We start from the raw sequence: 21,278 nt of genomic DNA, 5'->3' as shown, positions 1-21,278 counted from the left end.
AGGGAAGTCCTATGGTTTGAATTATACAAGATGACAGTAATCCCTTCTTTTCTTGCCTTTGTAATCTACAAATCAGAATTGAAACCGTATCACAGAATGGTGATGGGGGCACTTAATTTCTGTGAGTACTCCCATGGCACTAAGTATAGGTGGCATCCTGGCTAATTGTAACTCTGTTAACTACATTCTGCCTACGTGAAGTTCTGCCATTGAAACACCAGCAATTTTTTTCTTTGATTGCTATTCCAAACAGCCCCGTACTGTTGTTGTGACTTACTCCAGCCTTTCAATTTCTGTTCTATGTTACCTCTTCTGAATAGCTCCAGTACCTATTTCTGTTGCTGGTAAGAGGTTTCTTGGTGGACAGTGTGAAACTGATTTACAGTTTCATTGTTGTTGTCACGATTCTGAATAGTGAAACTAACCATAGTCTTGTCAGCTTGACTCCACTTAAATGCCAGCAGCAGCAAAGGCGCTTAGAACTGTCTGTCTTTGCAGACTCAGGTCTGGTCTACACTGGGGGCGGGGGGGGGGGGGGGGGGGATCGATCTAAGTTGAGCAACTTCAGCTACTTGAACAATGTAGCTGAAGTCGACTTACTTAAATTTACTCACCACGATGTCTTCACTGCGGTGAGTAGACTGCTGACTCTTCCCCGTTGACTCCACCTGCTCCTCATGCTCCGGTGGAGTACCGGAGTCGACAGGAGAGCGCTCAGTGGTCGATTTATCGTGTCTATACTAGACACGATAAATCAACCCCCGCTGGATCAATTACAGCCCGTCGATCCAGCAGATAATGTAGACAAGTCCTCAGGAAGGCAGTACTGTATCCGTTCTCATTTAGAAGGTTCTCTTTGCAGCTTCAAGGATTACACTTGATTTTTCTTAAGAACATTTTAAATTCTGCAGAAATGGATAGCTTCAGCACTCGTTCACACACCCACTGGGGAAAATTTCCTACACCCCGTCGGTAAGAGGATCAAGACCTGCATTTATTTATAGTGTATTTCACCAGTAGATTACTATTAATGACATTTTTTTAGGTGATGGTGAAAGCTAATCCAAAATGTAACAAATTTGCTGTTAATTTGAGGCATTTTCATTGAAAGGACCCAATTTGTTTTGAATTAGTATTCCATACTAGGTCAGCATTTTTTTAAACTGATTTGGTTAACTGTACATGAGAAGGAACACCACCTGTTCACAAAGGTGGACCTGCAGGAGCCTTGTTTACTGCATCTGTGACTAGTTTAATTCCTGTAAATAACCACCTCTGAAGGAATCCAACAGAGCTGGATAGCTGGGAACGACATAAGGATTTTATTAAGTTATGTATGTTCGGTTTAAATTGTTAAACAATACTGAAAATAGCCTTGTAGCTGTGGGAGGCTTAGATGACCTTGGCTGATCTTACCTGATCTGCTGATAGCTTGCTTACCTTGTCCAGATTCTGTAGTATTTGGGTTATGGTGATCCTGTGGTGTGCAAATGTTTTGTTTGTATAACCTATTGTTAGTAGTCAAGCAGCTGAGAGATCTTATCCCCTATTCAAATTGGTAACAGATTATCATAAATATCTTTGTCCTTCACAATATTCAAACGTGCTAAAGATTGCTTATAAGAGAAATAGACTGGGAAGTGTGTTAGATACGATACAAAGGCAAAATATTTTTCATCCCAGGCAAGTTGGAAAAATAAAATAGACTAGAATACCTTTCCATTCTCTAGTTTATTTCAACAGTGCTTTACAAGTACTGGTAGCACAGAGACTATGCAAGCAAGCTGTTGCTATTGTTTTATCAACAATAGCTGGCGCAGAGCAATGGATATTAGAACGTGCTTTATTGAGAGAGAATGGTGCCGGGAACTCAGGTGTTATATCTTTCATTTATTGTGCACTTTTCATCCCAGAGGTTCCCAAAGCAGTTTGTATGCATGTTTGTAATCCCTTTAAACTAACCTTAGGAAATTCTACTTGACTGGAGTGGGTAATCTTTTCTGACAAGTGAATAAAATAGTCTTTGTGTTTTTCATTATTATCGTTATAGTCACCATGGTACAGGTGGATGAATAGGTTTTGTGCTTGGACTAGTAAATTTTCATGACAGTTTTCCAGGGCTGCTTTAAATAACTTCAGGGTGGAACACACAAGCTATAGAACACAACAGAGCAACAGTTTGGGACAAGATATGAGGACTGTTACGTTCAAAGTGCTGATTTGAGGAGATTTAGAGGTAGATTTAAAAATAACTGCCCCATTTGCTGGAGCAGGAAACTATACTTTGGATCTTCTCTCTAAGTGGTCAGGACTAGAGCCAGCCAGAGGATGACAGTTCTGTTTCATGGCAATATTTGAGTTGTTGAAATTTGATTTCATTCCATGTTAGAACGAAAACAAAATTTTCCAAATGTTTCCACAAAGTGGAATTGTGTTAAAATGTCCATTTTTCTTATCGAAAAGATCAGATTTTCAATTTGGGCATCTCTCTCTTGTCAGAAATTACCAGAAAGCCCTGGACCTTAGAAAACTGATAAGTCTCTGAAACATGGACTCTTCGATTTAACAACATATTTCAATGAAAATATATTTAGTCAAAAATGTTCCAACCAGTTCTTGTTAGGACCACTTTTGTGCATTATCTGGAAAATGGCATGTGGCAGCCCAGCACAATTCTGGGGCATTTTTTTTCAGGAGAGTGTCTGCACTGTGTTTGCATGAGGAATCAAACCTAGTTCCCCCTCTTGTTGTGTTTGCTCTGCAATGCAAATAAAAGTAAATTTTTAAAAATAACTGGTCACCAGAGTAAGCTGATGAAACAGGCCTGCTGAGTAAAAAGATGTCATTTTAAAATAGTTCATTTTTCAGAGTACACTTGCACTTGAAGGGCGCGAGTCTGAGATGCTGAGAGCTCTCAGTGTTGACTTAGCTAGTGGGATCTTTGCAGGATGTAATATTTGAGTAAGCAGCTTATCATTTAACTCGGTACCTTCAATGACATAAGACCATAATAGACATTAGACTTCCCTTGTTTCCTTCACTCTCCTACATGCGGTGCTTCATTTGAAAACACAACGCTGGTTTGCCATCTACCTAGAACAATAGCATATTTAAGCCCACCAAGGTTTAAGATGTCAACTAGAATTTGCTTTTATTGAATGCAAACCAGTATCCTTAAGATTAAGAATCCAGTTCCTTACTAGCAGTAAAACTGCTTTGGGCAAAGATGATCATTGAAGTGGGTAATATTTAACATATAGTAATGGCAACCAAGAAAATTATTAATGAGAAGATATCAAATGCTACATGCACAAGGACAATGACCTCCAAATGTATAGTGGGTGGGTTCCATTAAGGAATATTAGATCTTCTGTTTTCCCCTGCTTTGTTTTGCATGTTCCACTTTCATTTTTATTTGGAGGGGGAAACATCAACACAGCTTCTATGTGCACTCTGCTGGCAAATTAGACCCTTAGGCTGTCAATACTGTATGTGTCCCTAGAGTCCAGTTTGAGTGCACTTTACCTCTAAAAGGATGGCAAAAGGAGAAATATTGACAGCACAGGAATAACTTATAAAAATTCATTCTCTTCCAAATCATTCTGGAGAATGTGATAAGAAAATTAATCTAACAAAGATTATACAATTTGGACTGTGAACACTCTTTCAAGAACTGCGCTTTAATTCAACATTTTGTATCCGCTTTTTGCTACTCTCTATACTTGCAGCAATAGTAATACTACTTTAAAGATGGTTACTGTTAAATGCTTGCATGGTGAACTCTATATTTGTTCAAGATGCCCCTCAATCTTTGAACATTAATGGAAATACTGCCATGGTACCTGGTTTATTATAAACTGCATTCCCCTCATTCATTTTACTTAGGGGTTTAAAGAGAAATTCTGCATACTGCTATCGACATGTCACATTTGTGATCCTCTCTTCACTGCCAGTTATTTCTGACCTGATTCTGCATGTAGCTGTTTCAGTACATCAGGGCATTGTCACTAACTAGAACTATGCTTGAATTTCAGATCTCTCTCTGTTGGCCAACTAATTCCTGAAAATAATTTAGCATTATAGCAGATTATAGTCCCCTTTTGTTTTGTACTTTAACAGACATTAAGGAAATTGGGTCATTCTTTTGCTGTTGCTAAATATTTGACAGCCTGGTGTACTGTCTTATCAACAAGTTTCTCTGGGGGAGATACTTGAAGTTCCCAGCTGTGTTGACACAGTATAAGTACCCTAGTTAAAATCTGCCGCTTAATAAGGCAGACATTAGAAAGACAGTGTAACATAATTGAACTTGTTAAATGTTTTCCTTATGCGGAGCGTAAAACAGTGGGAATGTGGTCTGACAGCAAAAACATTAATGAACATTAAGCAAGAAAATGGATTATTTGAAATGTTTTAAGTTGTAACCTGCTTTCTTGGGTTGCTCTTTTTCAGTAAACGAATTCACAGTCATCAGAAAAAAATTCAAGTGCCCATACTGCAGTTTCTCAGCCATGCATCAGTGTATCCTGAAGAGACACATGCGATCCCATACAGGAGAAAGACCCTATCCTTGTGAAATCTGTGGGAAAAAATTCACACGCAGGGAGCACATGAAACGGCACACCTTGGTAAGTAGGAGCGTTTGAAGTAGTTGGAAAATAGAAAGATGGTTTGTTGTGCTTAAGGAGAAAAGGAATTTCACCTGACTTAGATTTGTGTTCTGTTTTTCCCCTGGTGCTCTTCTGAGTCTTTTATGGAATGCAGAAGACCTCTCTCCTGTTTTCTCCACTTTTAAAAGTCCCAGGGTCTTGCTTATTGTTCCTCTGGAGTTATTCAACAATGGGTCCTCCAACTCAGCCAGAGGAGTTGCTGAAGAACAATTTGAAGTGGTCTGCACACACTGTTTAGTGCTCCTGGCCCCAAAGTGAGGGACTGAGCTGGAATCTCAAACCTCACTTCCCATTGCACGAAACTACTTTTTAATGCAACATAGACTGCTGTGGAGGACCTATTAGGCTTTGGTGCTTCAAGGCACAAGAGACAATGTTATCTTTATCTTTAGTATCAAAAATGTTGGCCTAATAGGCTGAATAATTAGGAACAAATTTTTTTGAAGTAATACATCACCCAGTAAAAGCAAGGAAATACCGCTACCCTGTTGCGCTTAATTATCATTTAATACATAATTTCATTAAAGATTGCTTGCTGTTCAGACAGCTGCTAGACCAGGGATCGGCAACCTTTGGTACGCGGCTCGCCAGAGTGGGCCAGGCCAGTTTGTTTACCTGCCGCATCCACAGGTTCAGCCAATCGCAGCTCCCACTAGCGGCGGTTCTCCGCTCCAGGCCAATGGGGACTGCGGGAAGCCGCGGCCAGCACATCCCTCAGCCCGCGCCACTTCCTGCAGCCCCCATTGGCCTGGAGCAGTGAACCATGGCCAGTGGGAGCTGCGGTTGGCCGAACCTGCAGACGCAGCAGGTAAACAAACTGGCCCGGCCCACCCCGGCGAGCCCCGTGCCAAAGGTTGCCGATCCCTGTGCTTAGAAGGTCAATATGTGCTGTTGTAACTTGCTGGCTTGTCTCAACTGAAGCATTGTTATAAACACATGATATTGTGTGTGCATTTTTTTGTCAAATTTCCTTCTTCGGTGGTAGTATTTTCCCTTCCATGCATTTGTTAGCATCATTTCTATAGACTTGCACTTGACAAGCCTTCACCTTGATGGTGTGGGGTGATATTGTGGGATAGTACAGATTACATGAAGTCCCATCTGGTGATAGTGAAATTAGATATCATTGTTGTTCATACTCACTAGCTACTTTTTCAAAACCTTAATATCCTGGCAATTTCTATTTATCATAAATTCAGTACACACAGACTAGAAGTGCTAGAATCTAACACTTGCCAAGTTTATTTTGATTTTATTTTTAAGCAGAATGTTTGGGCTAGTATTTGACACAAAGGAATCTAAAACTAACTCGCATTTTTCTCCAACAACAACAAAAAACCCTTGAAACAGTTTTAGTTTAAAAACAAATTTTATGTCAACTTCTAGCACAATAGTTTCAACAGCCAAGACCAGCACTGTCCCTCTCCCCCTTAAATCAGGTCTGTAGCAAAAACACCAGTTTCAGCTTTAATTTTAGGGATGGTAGCAGCTTCATAATAATACTTTCTCATACATCAACTGGTTTGTAACACTGTGGGAGAGAAAGGGAAAAAGAGAGCTGGGCAGATAAATCACTGAAAAAAATTATTAGAGCCTGTTCAATAACTTGCTTGTTTTTACCTTTCATCACCTTTTTAATTTTGAATTTGCAAATAGATACAACTACTAGAGAATTCAGTGGAATGTATTGTCTTCAGAAACAACAGTTCTTGATTGTGGGCTGTAAGACTGACTAAAATCTTCCAGGCTAAGAAAAACCCTTACCTTAATGGGTTTTGACAGATAGGAGCTGGAGACAGCTTTTCCTTTTAAATGATGTGTATTCCATGTGAAGTACATGTAAATTAAGGTATCACAAAAGATTAAAGATAAATTTAGACTGATTTATGTTTTACTGGTTATAATTCAAACAGCAGATATCCACAAAGGAATCCTCTCTCCCATCACCAAATTTTGAATAGGTGATTTAAAATGATAATTCAAGTTAAATATAACACATTTGAATATCCTGAAATATCCTGCAAGGTTTTTTCCTGTTGTAATGGATAGTTTTAAACAGGTTAAATGTAGTATATTTTTATTTTCTCTTGCACAGGAAGCAAACTACATTGTCTTTCAGAAGTGAATTGAGAGAGTTTTGTACAAATCCATCTTAGATCTCCATTTTTGCTATAAGGAAGGCCCGTCAGGTCACTACCATGGTGTACTGAAATGGAGTTAAAATTATTTTAGTATATACATGGGGAGGTGTATCAGACATCTCTGTGAGATCTATAACTTTTCTTCATATGCAGTTGAGCCTGTCCCTCGGAATCCAGTTATTTCTTGTTGTTTTGAAAGTGCCAACTGAGTGTGCAGATTTGTAGGGCAAGGAATAAAGTCCTGAAAAAGTGTCACATTGGAATAAAATGCATTACTACTTATGTTATCAAAGTTATTCCAAAGAATTTATCAGTTTAGTTATAAATCGGTTAAAGGTTGGGTTAACAATCATAGAAATGTTGGGCTGCAAGAGACCTCGAGAGGTCAAGGCCAGCCTCCAGCCTGAGGCAGGACCAAGTAAACCTAGACAATCTGTCAAGGTTCCTTCCCCACTCTGAATTCTAGGGTACAGATGTGGGGACCTGCGTGAGAATCTCTAAGCTTAACTACCAGCTTAGATCTGGTTTTGCTGCCACCACCCAAATTATTTGAGTCATTTGGGAAACTCTGTCTACCACCCTCCCCCCAGAATATATCCCTCCCAAGTACTATAACCCTTCCCGGGGTAGCCTTGAGAGACTTCTCCACCAATTTCCTGGTGAACACCGAACCAAATCCTTAGATCTTAAAACAAGGAGAAAATAACCATTCCCCCTCCTTTCCCCCACCAATTCCTGGTGAGTCCAGATCCAACCCCCTTGGATCTTAAAACAAGGAAAAATCAATCAGGTTCTTAAAAAGAAGGCTTTTAATTAAAGAAAGAAAGGTAAAAATCATCTCTGTAAAATCAGGATGGAAAATAACTTTACAGGGGAATCAGATTCAAAGAGCCCAGAGGAACCCCCTCTAGCCTTAGGTTCAAAGTTACAGCAAACAGAGGTAAACACTAGCAAAAGAAACATTTACAAGTTGAGGAAACAAAGATAAAACTAACACACCTTGCCTGGCTGTTACTTACAAGTTTGAAATATGAGAGACTTGTTCAGAAAGATTTAGAGAACATGGATTGATGTCTGGTCCCCCTTAGTCCCAAGAGCGAACAACCCCCAAAACAAAGAGCACAAACAAAAGCCTTCCCCCCCACCAAGATTTGAAAGTATCTTGTCCCCTTATTGGTCCTTTGGGTCAGGTGTCAGCCAGGTTACCTGAGCTTCTTAACCCTTTACAGGTAAAAGGATTTTGGTGTCTCTGGCCAGGAGGGATTATAGTATTGTACACAGGAGGGTTGTTACCCTTCCCTTTATAATTATGACACCATCCCTACCAGGTGTCTGTCCAACCTGTTCTTAAAAACCTCCAATGACGGGGATTCCACAACGTCCCTTGGAAGCCTATTCCATATTTTAACTACATGTATAGTTAGGAAGTTTATCCTAATATCTAACCTAAATCTCCCTTACTACAGATTAAATGGTTTACTACTTGTCATACCTTCAGTGGACATGGAGAACAGCTGATCACTGTCCTCTTTAGAACAACCCTTAACATACTTGAAGCTTATCAGGTTCCCCCTCAGTCTTCTTTTCTCACGACTAAACATGTCCAGTTTTTCTAACCTTTCATCATAGGTCAGGTTTTCTAAACCTGTCATCATTTTTGTTGCTCTCCTCTGGAGTCTCTCCAGTTTATCCACATCTTCCCTAAGGTGTGATGCCCCGAACTGGACAGTGAAAATCTCAATTAAAATAACTTAAAAATCATGATTGGTTTTGTGTTCAGACCATTGTTCCTTCTATGAAGAAGCAATAGGTAGGTTCACTTTGCTTTTTGGACGTTACAGTTCGGACCCATCAGGTATACTGACAAAAATCTCCATAGAGGAACCCACTGACTGAATATTTTCACAAAAGTGGGAACCCTACAGGGGAGGATCATGTATAAGACTCAAGAAAATGGATAGTTTTATATTCATCAGATTTTTTTTTCCCACTTAGCACAGCATCTCTTTCCACAGGCTACTAGTTCAATCAGTATCTTGATCTTCACCGACAGGGAGGTGTTGTGGTTTGTGTGAATTGAATATGGGTAGGGAAACCCATGGGATCTTGTGCCTTGTGCTTATTTGCCACGTGACTTTATTTTCCTCATATGTCAGACGTTTGTGCTTCTTAGTGCCAGTTTGCAGGTAGAACTGTGGAGATGAACATTGATGTGCATCAAATGCAGACTGCACCTGTTATAAAAATAACTTCCAGACATACATCTCAGAGTAAAAAGTTGAAGTAGAGAAAAGGAACTGTGTTTAAACCACCAAAGACTTTGCTTCTTTCAGTTCCTCAATCAATGTGCAAGGTTTAAAGGGCCTGGATTAGCTTATGTTTAGCCCAATTTTTTGTTTTAAAATGTTTTTTGTTTGTTTGTTTGTTTTTTAAAGCTTTTACATATAACCTCAGGTCTGTAGAAATGTTTCTATGCTGTATCTTTTTAAAATCCAGAGCAAATTTTTAAACCAATAAGATTTTCCCTGCATTCCTTGCTTCTCAGCTACTTTTCCATTGTATTAGAGCATAAGAAGCTGAAAGAGAAATTAACTAGAAACAGAAATGACAGATCTATTTTCATTGTCCAGGTTGAGAGAAATACAAAATGTGTGAACAGCACAGATTCTAGTTGTAGTAACGTATGCAATGTTAACATAGGTAAGGACATAAATTTTTAAAAATATGGTTTTAAATCCGATATTGTCTCTTTAAAACACTGTCTATAAAAACTTAGTTTTACCAGTGTGATTTCTATCTAAAGAGGAGTTAAATCAACAGCTGTGCTTCTGAAAAACACACAAATGACCTCAGATGGCAAATATCTCTTTGATATTTCCTTTCTTCTATTTGATTTACAGATGTGTACTAAGAAATACATACTCTAAATAAGGTTCATTTATTTTATTTTTAAATTACCATTTACTTTGGAGGGCTTAGATGTAATAGCAATAGTAACCAGTGGATAATGTGGTATCAGTTAACATTACATCATCACTCGCTTTCCTTGAGGTTGCAATGCACATTGTGTATCCAAAAATGGATGTCCACCTTGGAAGGAAAATGTGTAGTCTTATAATCAAATATTTTTAAACGGCTTCAGCAAAAAGTATTGCTCTGCTGTTGTTTGCTGTTGGGGTTTTTGTTTTGTTGTTTTTCCCTTTGGGTTGTCCCTGTGTTTGCTAAAATTTTCTGACCCCTGCTAGTTGCAGTGTCCATAGTGACCAGAAATTACTTCAATCTCGTGGCTTTGTGAATGACAAACAGCTTCCCTGGTTGCTGAGCCCCCAACTCCTTGGAGAAGCTAGAGCTTTTTAAAACTATAAACTGACGTTTTTCGTGTAGTTAGTACATTGTGAATGCAGCTTGTTTGGTTCACACGTGCATTCTGAAACTATGTTCAGTTCCTTTTTCTGGGAAGAGTTGTCTGTAGTCAGCTGGTAGGCAGTTGTCTGCCTAGAGCAGATGCCAGTGTCCTGTCTTAGCTTGCCAAATGGTGGTGTTTATATACAGGGTGGCAGTTAGCCCATACCACTTAAACCAGAATGATCAAGGGGCATATGTTATCAGTTGCTATGGTATCTAAAACCCTGCCATTTTTTACTTCCTTCCATGAGTATGTGTCCATTCGGATGAGTGCCCAGCCATCTGGCCTTGGGACCAACTGCTCCCTGAGATGTCCCTTTATTATTTCCTTTGGGCATTAGTCTTCTGGTGTTCAGTAGGTACATCCAAGCAGTCAGCTCTGTCCCCTGCAGACACAAAGGTTTCAAGGTCTGTTGTTAGTTTTGCCGTTGTAGACACCTTGTCATACCAGCTGGTTCCCTGGATCTTTTTAGTTTGGTGGGGACATTTTTTCTTTTTCTTTTTTACTCTAGGATTTGGTGCAGTTGCAGCCAGGGCAGTTATTCCCCTTTGAAATATTGGTGAATATCCTTATTATCAAATACAGTAAGCATAGGGTCCGTCTATCATGAAAGTGGTCATTTTCAAATACTGAAGACAAACAGCATATCTGCCTTTGTTTTAGATAGTACATCTTTTGAGTTAACTGGGGGAATGGAAATAGTACATTTTGATGGCAAAATCCAGTAGGGTGGGTCACTTTGAGTATTCCAATTAGACTATCAAATGTAGAAAAGGGGTGGGGAGGGTGGAGAATAAGAATCATTTAAAAGTTTGGGCTGCTGGTCAGTTTTCTGGTTGAAGTTATGGTTCATTTTTGGTGCATATTGTGTCACTTCTGACTCTTGTTCTCTTGGCCCTGCGGACCTCACCTCCTCTACCTATTTTGCCATCTCTCAAGACAGTGTTGATGTTTTGATTCCTGAAAATCTTTTCAGTAACACAGACTGACATACATGGTTGCAGCATAGATTATTTTAAATGGCTTTTAAGATTCCTTCTTTAGCATGGGTCTACTATCCAACTTTAAAAAAAAAAAAAAAAAAAAAAAAGTTTGCTTCATATTCGGATGGTAATAAATACAACAGTATTTCAAATAGTTTTCAAGAACCCATCTTGAAAAATATTTCAGAGCATGGAATAATGTGTGATTCGATAGGAGTAAGAATGCACTGGCTTTGGTGAACTCAATGTTGATCAAAGAAGCATGACTAACATCTTGTCTACATTACGGGGGGAGATCGATCTAAGTTATGCAACTTCAGCTACATGACTAACGTAGCTGAAGTCGACTAACTTAGATCTACTTACTGCGGGGTCCACACTATGCAATGTCAATGGGAGAGTGATCGGCGGTCATCGAACCCCCAGTAAGTGTAGACGAGCCTTAACTTTTTTTTAGCAGTATGTTGAGTGGTGAAGTTGGTCAGTTTCTTCTCTCTCCAAATACCTTTAGTTCAGCTTTGTAACCAATAAGAAAATTGAATATCCTAGTTGTAAGCAATCCAATTAGCCTATGCTCAGAATAGGAACATAGGAATTGCCATAGAACAACTGGTTTGGCGATCAGATCGAGGAAATGTAGATCTTCTGTGACTCAGTTAATAATGTGCTTAATTGGCCGCCTTTCTGAGTAAAAAAATTTTTTTACGTTGGTGAGCCCAAATGCCTTTGGGAGCAAGGAAGTGGAGCCAGCACCATGAGAACTACCAGCAGACCATTAGAAAGTGGTCCATGGTCCTCAGCCAACTTTTTCTCAAGGGGTCTCAACTTCCCAAGGTGTGATTATGCTTGTCCTTGCTGCAAGTTTTTGGGCCACCGTGTCCCCCTTTTAATAGCTACATCTTAGAGGCAACTGTGTCAAGAGCAGACACAGTATATGGGCAGTTCTTCCCCATGTCTCCATGCTATCTGCTGATTCAGTTACTGTGTTTCTAATCTTTCTGTTTGCTCACTTTACTTTTCTTTTCTTTTTTATACTCCTCCTGTTACTCCCATTCCTCCTTTTTCTTGTCCATTTTTATTAGTTTTTGCTCTCTTGGTTTTTTCTCTCCCTTGCCCTTGTTCCCATTGCCTATTCCATCAATGACCGGAAAGCTACATGCTGCTTGTGATGGAGGTGAATGTTGGCAGCTTTCATGTGGCCGAGACGCCTGTTCTCACAACTGAGCTGTGTGTTGCGAGGGGCGACACACACAGATTGGACCAGCAAGCTGCTTTCTGAGCCTGCACTCCCCACCCATGAGCTGTTATCTCTGGGCAGCTTTATGAGGGCCCATCACAGGGCCAGAGAGGCTGCCTACTTCTTTACCCCTACCAGCATGTTTGCAGTGAGAAATTGGTCCTGCTTTAATTGCTCCGTTGCTCCTCTCATATGGCACCTTACCCAAGTCAGGAAACCTAACATAATCCATAAGTGTTGCTAAACAGAATGACTACAGTCTGTTCAAACAACCTAACTCTGAGACTAGGAGTATTGTGTTCTTGATACTCCCAGCTGCCTTGAACTTTGAGAAACAGAAATCATCAGAGAGCTTAGTGCCTTCCGGAGTGGAGTGCTTGACTGTTACAAAGTTCATGTGAGGAAGTGTTGCACTTAGATATAAAGTTTTGAGAGAATTTTTTTGTTGAGTCTGGCATTACATTCCCACAGTTTCTGTCTGCTCAAATGCCTTGGTGGTGGTGGTCAACTGCATTACAGTGGATGGGAATTACTCAGGAAACCCTTTTTCTTTGAGCTGAGACAGGAAATTACATATATTTGGGGATTCAGACCTGGATGTCAGTAGTCACAGTTCTCAATCCTGCCAGCACAGCTAACATCTCCTGAAGGCAGCAAGAGTGTGGGCTGTTCACCCCCTCTCGCGTGCATTTAGCCATGGTACCAACTGTGCTGGTTACAGACAATTCATTTAGAAAGCACCAAAAGAAGAAAAAAGTCTGTTATGTACACTTGATTTGTGCTACAAGAATTCTTACTTTTAACTAAAATTAGTTGATTTCCAGCTGTCTGTTTTAGTAATTATTTATATCGCCTGGGGACCCCAAACAGGTTGTTATAGTGCCTAGGTCCCCAACCAGAATTGGGGCCATACTGTTTTAGCTGTTGCACAAATATATAATGAGAAGCTGTGTCCCTTCCCCAAAGCGCTTACAGTAAAAGCAGACCGAGCAGATGAAGGGTGGGAGAAAGGAAATAGGTAGTATCCCCATTTTGCAGATGGGTAATTTAGGCACAAGGATGAAGTGAATTGTCCAAGCTCGCCCAGGCAGTCTGCAGCAGATTTGGGAATTAAACCCAGATCTGAATCCTAGACCAGTGCCTCAGCTATAAGACTGCCATCTCCTGTTCAAAGTGACTTATGGCACAGCTATATCTTGACTTGTTTATTTTTTTCCTCTCTCAATGACATTTTCTATGTGGCACATTTCCTGACTGGTTTCAGATTAATTTCAGATTTAGTCATGCAAAAACTTTGGATCAAGTTATGCCTGATGAAAGTTGGGCTGCTTTAATATCTGTCCCAATATCTCCTTTTTGTGTGGAAAAGCCAACTCACCACCTTACTTGAATGTGAGGAAGCATTTGTTCTAAACTCAGATTGTCAGGTCAAAGTCTAGCTATTAATTTTGGGTTTTTTTCATCCGTCCCTTACTATAATAACTTTGTGGCATAGCCAGCGTAGTTTAAATTGCCCTAGAGCCCTCAAACAGAAGCCAGCTTTTCTCTGGTGGACACGGTAGGCCCATCAATTCAAAGAATAGACAGTCACAATCGATTTGAATGCTGTTCCCAGAGACCTCTTGGCACTGTAACATCTTAACAGAAAGAACCTTTAAAAGCGTCACGTGTTTACGCGTGCCATATTATTTTTGGTGTGACTCCATTGAAGTAGAGTTCAGTAATCCTGACCCCACTGATACGTTCTTTTCTTTAGGAGTGGAGTGTAGCAAATTAGCTTAATGAGTAGATAAGCTCCCTTGCTTTTCCTAAAGTGAAAATACGCTAAGGCAGAGATTACGTGTATTAGCGTACTTTGGATGGAGCTGTGTTTAAACACACAAACTCTTCAAGTGCTTAGTTCTGGTTATTATACTTTGAAGTTTGGGTCGGTTAGAACAATGTTCTCCCTCTGCATAAATTCTGCAGATGACTTTTCCACTGCTGCTCGTGCTCTCTAACTGGAATAGCTGTGCATAATGCCATGTTCAGACACACACTGCTGTGTGACTCTTTCGAGAAACAGAAACTTTTGTGACAAACCTGTCAAAGTAAACATACATTTTGAAGCTGATGTGCATTAGAAGGTGGTTTGGTTTTTTGTTTTGGTTTGGGTTTTTTAAGTGGATACATTGGCTAGGTTTTTATTCTTTAGCCTGTGGTGATGGTGATAATGATGGAATACAGACTGCTAAATTCATGCATTACAATATCCTGACACCTGTTGATGAATTACCACCTTTGAGCCTGTCTTCACGGGGAACATTTTTGAAAAACTTGATCAATGTAACTGTCAATGCAACTAAAGCAGGATACACCTCTCCCACAGATGCACTGCACCAGTCCACGCCAGGGCTTGCAAAGGCACAACTTAATCTGGTTAATTGCCGAAGTAACCTCACTTTACTTCAGCGTACTGCAGCTCCATTAGCAGTTTGCACAGTGTAGCTACACTGACCTGGTTACACCAGTGAAAACGTTCCTGAGATAGACAGTTCCTTTGTCTGACCAATAGCAAACATGGAAATTCTGGTTGTTGTATCTTTGAGACATTTCTTGGTAGCTTTTAACTAGCATCTGGTGACAGCTATTTTAAGACTTTCAAAATGTAGTAGGAATTTTAGGAATGTGTGCACTTTAGTGCCCTGTGGTAAATGTAGGCTTAAATTACTGGTTTCACAGTCAGGGCTGTTTCAAAAAAAGGATTTTCTGTTGCCTTGTAAAATACCTTCCTACTAATACTGGTAGAAATATGGTGGGTAAAAGTCATACCTGGGACCCATCATTTCTGTTCCAAATACCAGCCAGTGACAGTTACGGGCTACGCTATTTTTTTCCCCTTTACAGCAAAACAGAAAGCATCTCTTCTTTCATGGACCACATTTGCAATTCTCTGCTTAATCTTCCCTGCCTTAATTTTTTTTCTATTTTTTCCTTCCCTAGGTCCACAGCAAAGATAAAAAATATGTATGCAAAGTGTGCAACAGAGTGTTCATGTCTGCCGCCAGCGTGGGAATTAAGCATGGTTCCCGACGCCATGGAGTTTGTGTTGATTGCTCTGGTCGAGGCATAACAGGCCACTTAGATCAGAATGGAGGAGAAGGATCTCCAGATGAATTGTATCCTGGTGAAGGCCAGTACATGGAGGATCCAGATGACATGAAGGTGGAGGGAGATGAAGAGATGGGGGATGATGATGATATAAAATGGAAAGATGACGTAGGAATTTCACAAGATGATGTGATTCTAGAAGATGACAAAGAAGATGTCGACTCTCCACAGGAGCAAGAGAACTCTGGAGAGAATGACAAGGATTTTACTTGGATTTCTTAGGGAAACGGGGAAGGTTTTGTTTGTAGGGGGAGGGAGGGAAGACAGAGTGTGCTGGGAAAAACTAAGTAGCCTTGTTGTCGTCCATGTGTGCAAAAGAGTTGTTTGTGGGGTTTTTTTAAAACAAACAAGTCCTTTATCTGTACCATTCAGATACTGTATTAGTAAGCGTCACTTTTAGTGGCATCAGTTACATCCCTTCCCCTTCTCCCCCATGGAAAAATACGATTGTCTGTCTTTGCCTCTCTGTGGGAGCAAATCAGATTGCATGCAAGTGACGTAAAGTTTCTGAAGATGTGAGCACTGTGAGGGGGGAGAGACTAGGAGACAGTGTAAAGCGTGTGTTCCTTTTATAAACCTTCCCCACCCTGAATTAAATACCAGGGAGGTTTTGCGTCCCAAACCATTTTTTTTTTAAGTTTTGTTTGTTCTAAATTCACAGCAGCAGTGGACTTACTTACAGACTAGTATCATGTAAATAAACTGACCTGTATGTTTGAGGGCTTCTCCATATAACCCAAGCCTTTCACAAAGAATTAATTTAAATATTTAATTATTTTTTTTAATTTATGTCTTTTTTTTTTTTAATGGAGCCTGTTAGATCAAACAGCAATTCAGGCTGCAGCCTTAAGAGCCACTTTCATAACATGGGGTCTTAAATCCCAAATAGTCCATCAGGTTAAAGATCATGAAATTACTTGGGCCCACTGACATCTTAACAGAATCCAGTTTTCCAACCTTGTTTAGTTACATTATGTGAAATGAGTGTTGGTGTTTCCATAAGATTTCTTTTGCTATAAAAGACGCATATAGTTTAGTACCCAGTTGCTTGGCTTACATGAAAGTTGTCACCTTTCTCCCGTAGGTGTCAACTAACTGCCTTTTTCATATTGATGTGTAAATTTTAGTAAATATAAGTCATTTAGCAAAATGAATTACAAATTGTGATAACTCAAGAAACTAGGGGAGAAATCCTGGTTCTGAAGTCAAGATTTCTCCCAAGTTATATTATTATTCATCCTTGCCAAGCTAAAACAGTCCTACTTAATTTGTAGGTGTAGTCCGGATATTTAATTGACTAAGTAAAATTTCCTTTGTTTCAGCCAGGTTGGTTTCAGGTAAGTAAACCTTCTCTTTTAGAGAACTAGATTTCTCCACTAGAGCATCTCCTCTTTCAGTAGAGTTTACATGGGTGTGTTCCAAATAGTTCAGTTCATATTGGCCATTGCTGCCTTCCTATGACAATGTTTAAAGAAAAAACTCAATGAAAGTGTCCTGTTCATAATAAAAGCTTCTGCTGTACCTTTCACCTGTATGCTTTTGGTGCTTAAAAAAAAAAGCTGAAGACCTCACTGTTTTCTTGCTATGGAGCAGACTTTTATATAACCTGTATGAATATGGTGATCGTGAAACCTGCCACAAATAAGCAACCAGTTAAATCTAGGAAGCCAAATGACTAAAAGGTGCTATTTTTCCCCCAATTGTGGGAAAGGCAATTTCTTGTGGGAAAAGCATATAAGTCCTTGCAGTTTAATTTTAACAAATGGAAAGCATGGTTCTACCCAGGGAGTAAAATCAAAGCAGATTTTACTGTACAAAATCCCGGTAATCAAATCTTTAGGTTTTTCAACTATTCGGTGCCAGGAATCTCCTCCCAGTGAAGTGTGATAATGCAGGAACCTACCCACCTGGACCTTTAGGCATTGCTCTAGTTGAAGGGTCATATCACCATTGTGATGTATTTTATTCCTTTCTCTGCAATTGTCTTCAGTTTCTTGGGGGGGTGAGGGAAATCTCACCAATTTTCCTATGCATGTTTTCCTCCTCCCCAAATTTTGGGACTCCACTCACAGTGGTTTATACTTTCACATTGTGCAAAAGCACCAGAATTCTTACTGTTCAAGTTTGGTACTTGTCAGTAATTTGGAAAAATGTTTTTTCTAAGCCAATCCATGTTCTTAAATCTACTGTTAGCTCGAAGCAAAGCTCTGTCATCACTTGTCTACACTGCTGCTAATATTTAGGATTGAGAAAGTTACCCGACAAAAATGGACAGCCAGATTCTTTAAATATTCAAGGAATAGTGGGGGAAGGTCATATAAAACCATTTTTATGAAACTGTAAAAAGCTGTTTTTGCATTTTAGCTTGTTGTAAAGCCCTATAACTATGTTTAAAAAAAACCCAATATTTTAAGATTGGACCTTTATATCCCTTTTTCTAAGTGCAAAAGAAATCAGCAGCTGTGTCCACTCTGTGTTGATCATAAAACCAGGCCATTGTTTCATGAACTTGACTGCTTTCACCTGTCAGATACGCAGGCTGTGGATTTATTGCCATTTATTCTGTAAATATTACGTTTTTTCCCTAAACTTCCAGCAATCACTTGTTACATGTAGACAAATACATACAGTACTTTAAAGATACCTGTAGCTTGGCTTTTTATATATTAAATCTATTTAAAAATGGAGAAAGGAGAAAAAACCCAAAACCACAAACCTTCAGTTTCTACATTCCAGTTTTTGTCCACCCTGACTCCACTATACAGATTCACTATCTTCAGCTAGTATGTTTTAGGGAGAAACAAAAGGTATTGATCCTGAGTTGACTTTTTCCCTTGTCCCTGCCCCCCTTTTGGGCAAACTTGATTTTGTATTAATATTTTGGGGTGCTTAGCTTTATTTCGTGTTTTATTTGGAAATATTTTATATTGCCTTTCTCTTTTCCTTTTTTTTTTTTTTTTTAAATGGTGGACAATAAGCCAAATGGCTTTCATAAATGTTTTCTACTAGTGCCACTTCTGTGCTCTTCAAACTGAGGATGCAAAAAAAACCAACAAAACCCACAAAAAGCTAACTTGTTATAATGTTAAAATTCTAATATGGCACATGCGTCTATATTACTAATTTACGCTAAATAAATATATATACCAAATAAATCATTCTAATATGTGATGTATACTTTTAAGTGCTTTGTTTTTGATGGAGGTGTGCAGATTTGGAAATTAAAAACCTTTCAGGAATTTCTTTTTAAACTTTCACACCCTATATGGGTGAGACATGGGATTTTATTTTTGAAAGACAGTGAGTTTTAAAACGGGGATACTTTCTCTCAAATGGAAAGGGAGGCTCTCTATACAACTTTACCAGTTACTTCACTTCTGTGTTCTAAACTGAAATCTGAAACTGCACTATGTTTAACTGCAGAGATAATCTCTGTGAAAATGAAAAGAAATCCAATTTGAAAACAGGAAATTAAGCATGGAAAGAGACTAGCAATTTCCAGGTCCATCCCCAGGCCCAATCCCACAAAGACGTAAGCAAATGCCCAACTCTGTGCAGGTGTTTGACTTTCTAAATTTGGGGCGCCTGTTTAGAGTTTGCCAACCATTGCTCACGTTTTTCTGTGTCCAGATACTTGTGTAATTTGCTGCCTATATAAATTTCTATCTTTGCTGTTCTGTGTAAAGAAATTCTGCTTAAATGTTGTTCAATCCAACACTAGCTCAAATAATCTTTAGCATCCGCTCTTCTATTTCCCTTCAGGAATTTGTATATTTTACTGAGGTTCCCTTTTTAAATTTCATTTTCTTTAAAAAAAAAAAAATAATAAAATAAAATGCAGATTTAATTTCAGAAAACAACTCCCTTAAAATGAAAAATTAAGACATTTGATCTCAGTGGAAATGTGGGTAATTTTTAAAAATGTTTTATATGTAATGTGTAATCACTGTACCCTGAATCTTTCTTATTCTCATCTTTTTTATATATAAAATGGGGCCAGGACTAAAAAGAGCATCTCAAATGCAGCTTTGCTAATTTCTCATGCAGTTCAGTGATTGAATGCATTTCTTCAGTTTTGTATACACTATCTATGCAGCTCCGAATAAATACCTAAAGCATGCTAAATGATGCAGTAGGTTAGACCTTTGTACAATACTGCATTAAAAGCTTTCTTGAACAATACAGGCAACTTAGGTTCTTGGCTTCTCCTTCCTGTCAACTTTTTGTTTCTTTCAAAAAGTCTTTTTAAAAAATCCTAATTTATATATATTTGAGTATTGTTTCTTTAATATATTAAAGTTTAAGGTCACCATAAAACCTCACAAAGATACAGAATGATTTTGCAGGGAGATGAGAAGGGGGACATGTCTCATGAAGGTTTTCAAAGTGACTGGTTCTTTTTAAAAACAAATAGTGTTTGGACTATTAAAGGAATATTTTCTTATCAAACGGAAACCTACTTTAGCATTAGGTCTCATTTTATGTTTTGTATCTTGAATTATGCCTTTAAATGTTCTGCAACTCCAAAGTGAAAATCGCATTCAGTTGACTTTTATATATATATATATATGTATGTTTGGGAATTTATTACTCTGGGTTATGTGTCAAACTCTTGTTCCTGACAAAGTTATATATTTTGACTCTCAATTTGCAGTAGAGCATTGGGTCAAACACTGCCATCTTTGACTAGGCACCTCTGTGAAAAAGATCCACCTTAATGCTTCCAATTTTGCACATCATCCTTTAAAAAAAAAAAAAAAAAAACCTCCAAGAAAATGCAAAAACTGGAATTTTTTGCAATATTATGAAAGATAATCTTATTTTAGCTCATTCTGTGACATGTGCAACTCTTAAGAAAGCCATACTTAATGGTTCTTTTTATTTTTAGATTCTATATTGTGTTTTGGATTTCTGCCTTTTTTAGAATTTCTGCATAGTAAGAGTGCTGTGTGTATGCTTTCATATATATTTATTTTTCAACATGCTTTAAACCTGTCTACAAAAATAAAACTAAAAATAACAAAAAACACCAAGACAGTGTTTGAAGATTGTTGACTATTTTTTTTGCTGGGAATATTCTATATTATACTGACTTTATATTAATTATTATAAACCTGTGTTTGTATTGGAGATGTGTTTAATATTTTGGGGAGGTGGGGAGATTTTAGTAATCAGAAGTCAGTGGGCGAACATGACTGTGTGTTGTACTGATTTTCTGTAAATGTAGTTCAGGTAAATATTACCTTATTTTCTAGTTGATCTCACAGTTTCTTGTCTGCCTAGGCATGCCGAAGGTATGCCTATTGATTATGATTACTTTATGTGATGGGATTAGCTTAGACATACTTGCAAAAATCAATCAGTTTCAATAAATTGGGAAATTGCTGCTAAAACACGTTGTCTTGGTTTTTTCACACACTGATTGAGACATGATAGACATCCAAGTGTCCCATAATATCACTTGAGAGAGTTTGGTTCAGACTCTTGAATGGCCTTTTCCCCCATTAAATTGTCTCCACAGAGACACCCTGTCGAAGCCCACCTGAGCATCAAAACTATTCATTTTGGAATAAGAGGGGACCATGTTAAGTCCAGCTCATGCAGGGAGATTTGTAAAGAAGCATGAATCCCTTCTTCCTTGAGCTCCCTTTTTCCTATCAGTGGATCTGGAGTCCGACTGAGTTGCTCTGG

The 21,278-nt window shown here is 38.8% G+C and overlaps 2 protein-coding genes across 3 annotated transcripts in view; one reads left to right on the top strand and one right to left on the bottom strand.

Annotated features, from left to right (window-relative positions):
* Positions 1–20,363, top strand: part of ZBTB46 (zinc finger and BTB domain containing 46) — a 99,490-nt gene extending 79,127 nt beyond the window's left edge. The window contains exons 6-7 of the mRNA XM_054045734.1: positions 4,453–4,628; positions 15,420–20,363. Coding sequence (XP_053901709.1) covers positions 4,453–4,628; positions 15,420–15,809 — 566 coding nt within the window. The 3' untranslated portion in view covers positions 15,810–20,363. The remainder of the gene's footprint in view (positions 1–4,452; positions 4,629–15,419) is intronic.
* Positions 6,062–21,278, bottom strand: part of SLC2A4RG (SLC2A4 regulator) — a 71,172-nt gene continuing 55,955 nt past the window's right edge. The window contains exon 10 of one of the 2 annotated variants that reach the window (XM_054045740.1): positions 6,062–7,052. In XM_054045740.1, the coding sequence (XP_053901715.1) occupies positions 6,989–7,052 (64 nt within the window). In that variant the 3' untranslated portion in view covers positions 6,062–6,988. Of the gene's footprint in view, positions 7,053–7,074; positions 10,603–21,278 lie in introns of those variants that run through there. The other variant, XM_054045743.1, reaches the window with a different exon arrangement.

Source organism: Malaclemys terrapin, chromosome 12 (assembly GCF_027887155.1).
Source record: "Malaclemys terrapin pileata isolate rMalTer1 chromosome 12, rMalTer1.hap1, whole genome shotgun sequence".
Taxonomy (NCBI): Eukaryota; Metazoa; Chordata; order Testudines; family Emydidae; genus Malaclemys; species Malaclemys terrapin.
The sequence above is the reverse complement of the archived record's forward strand: the minus strand, read 5'-3'. Positions and strand labels throughout refer to the sequence as shown.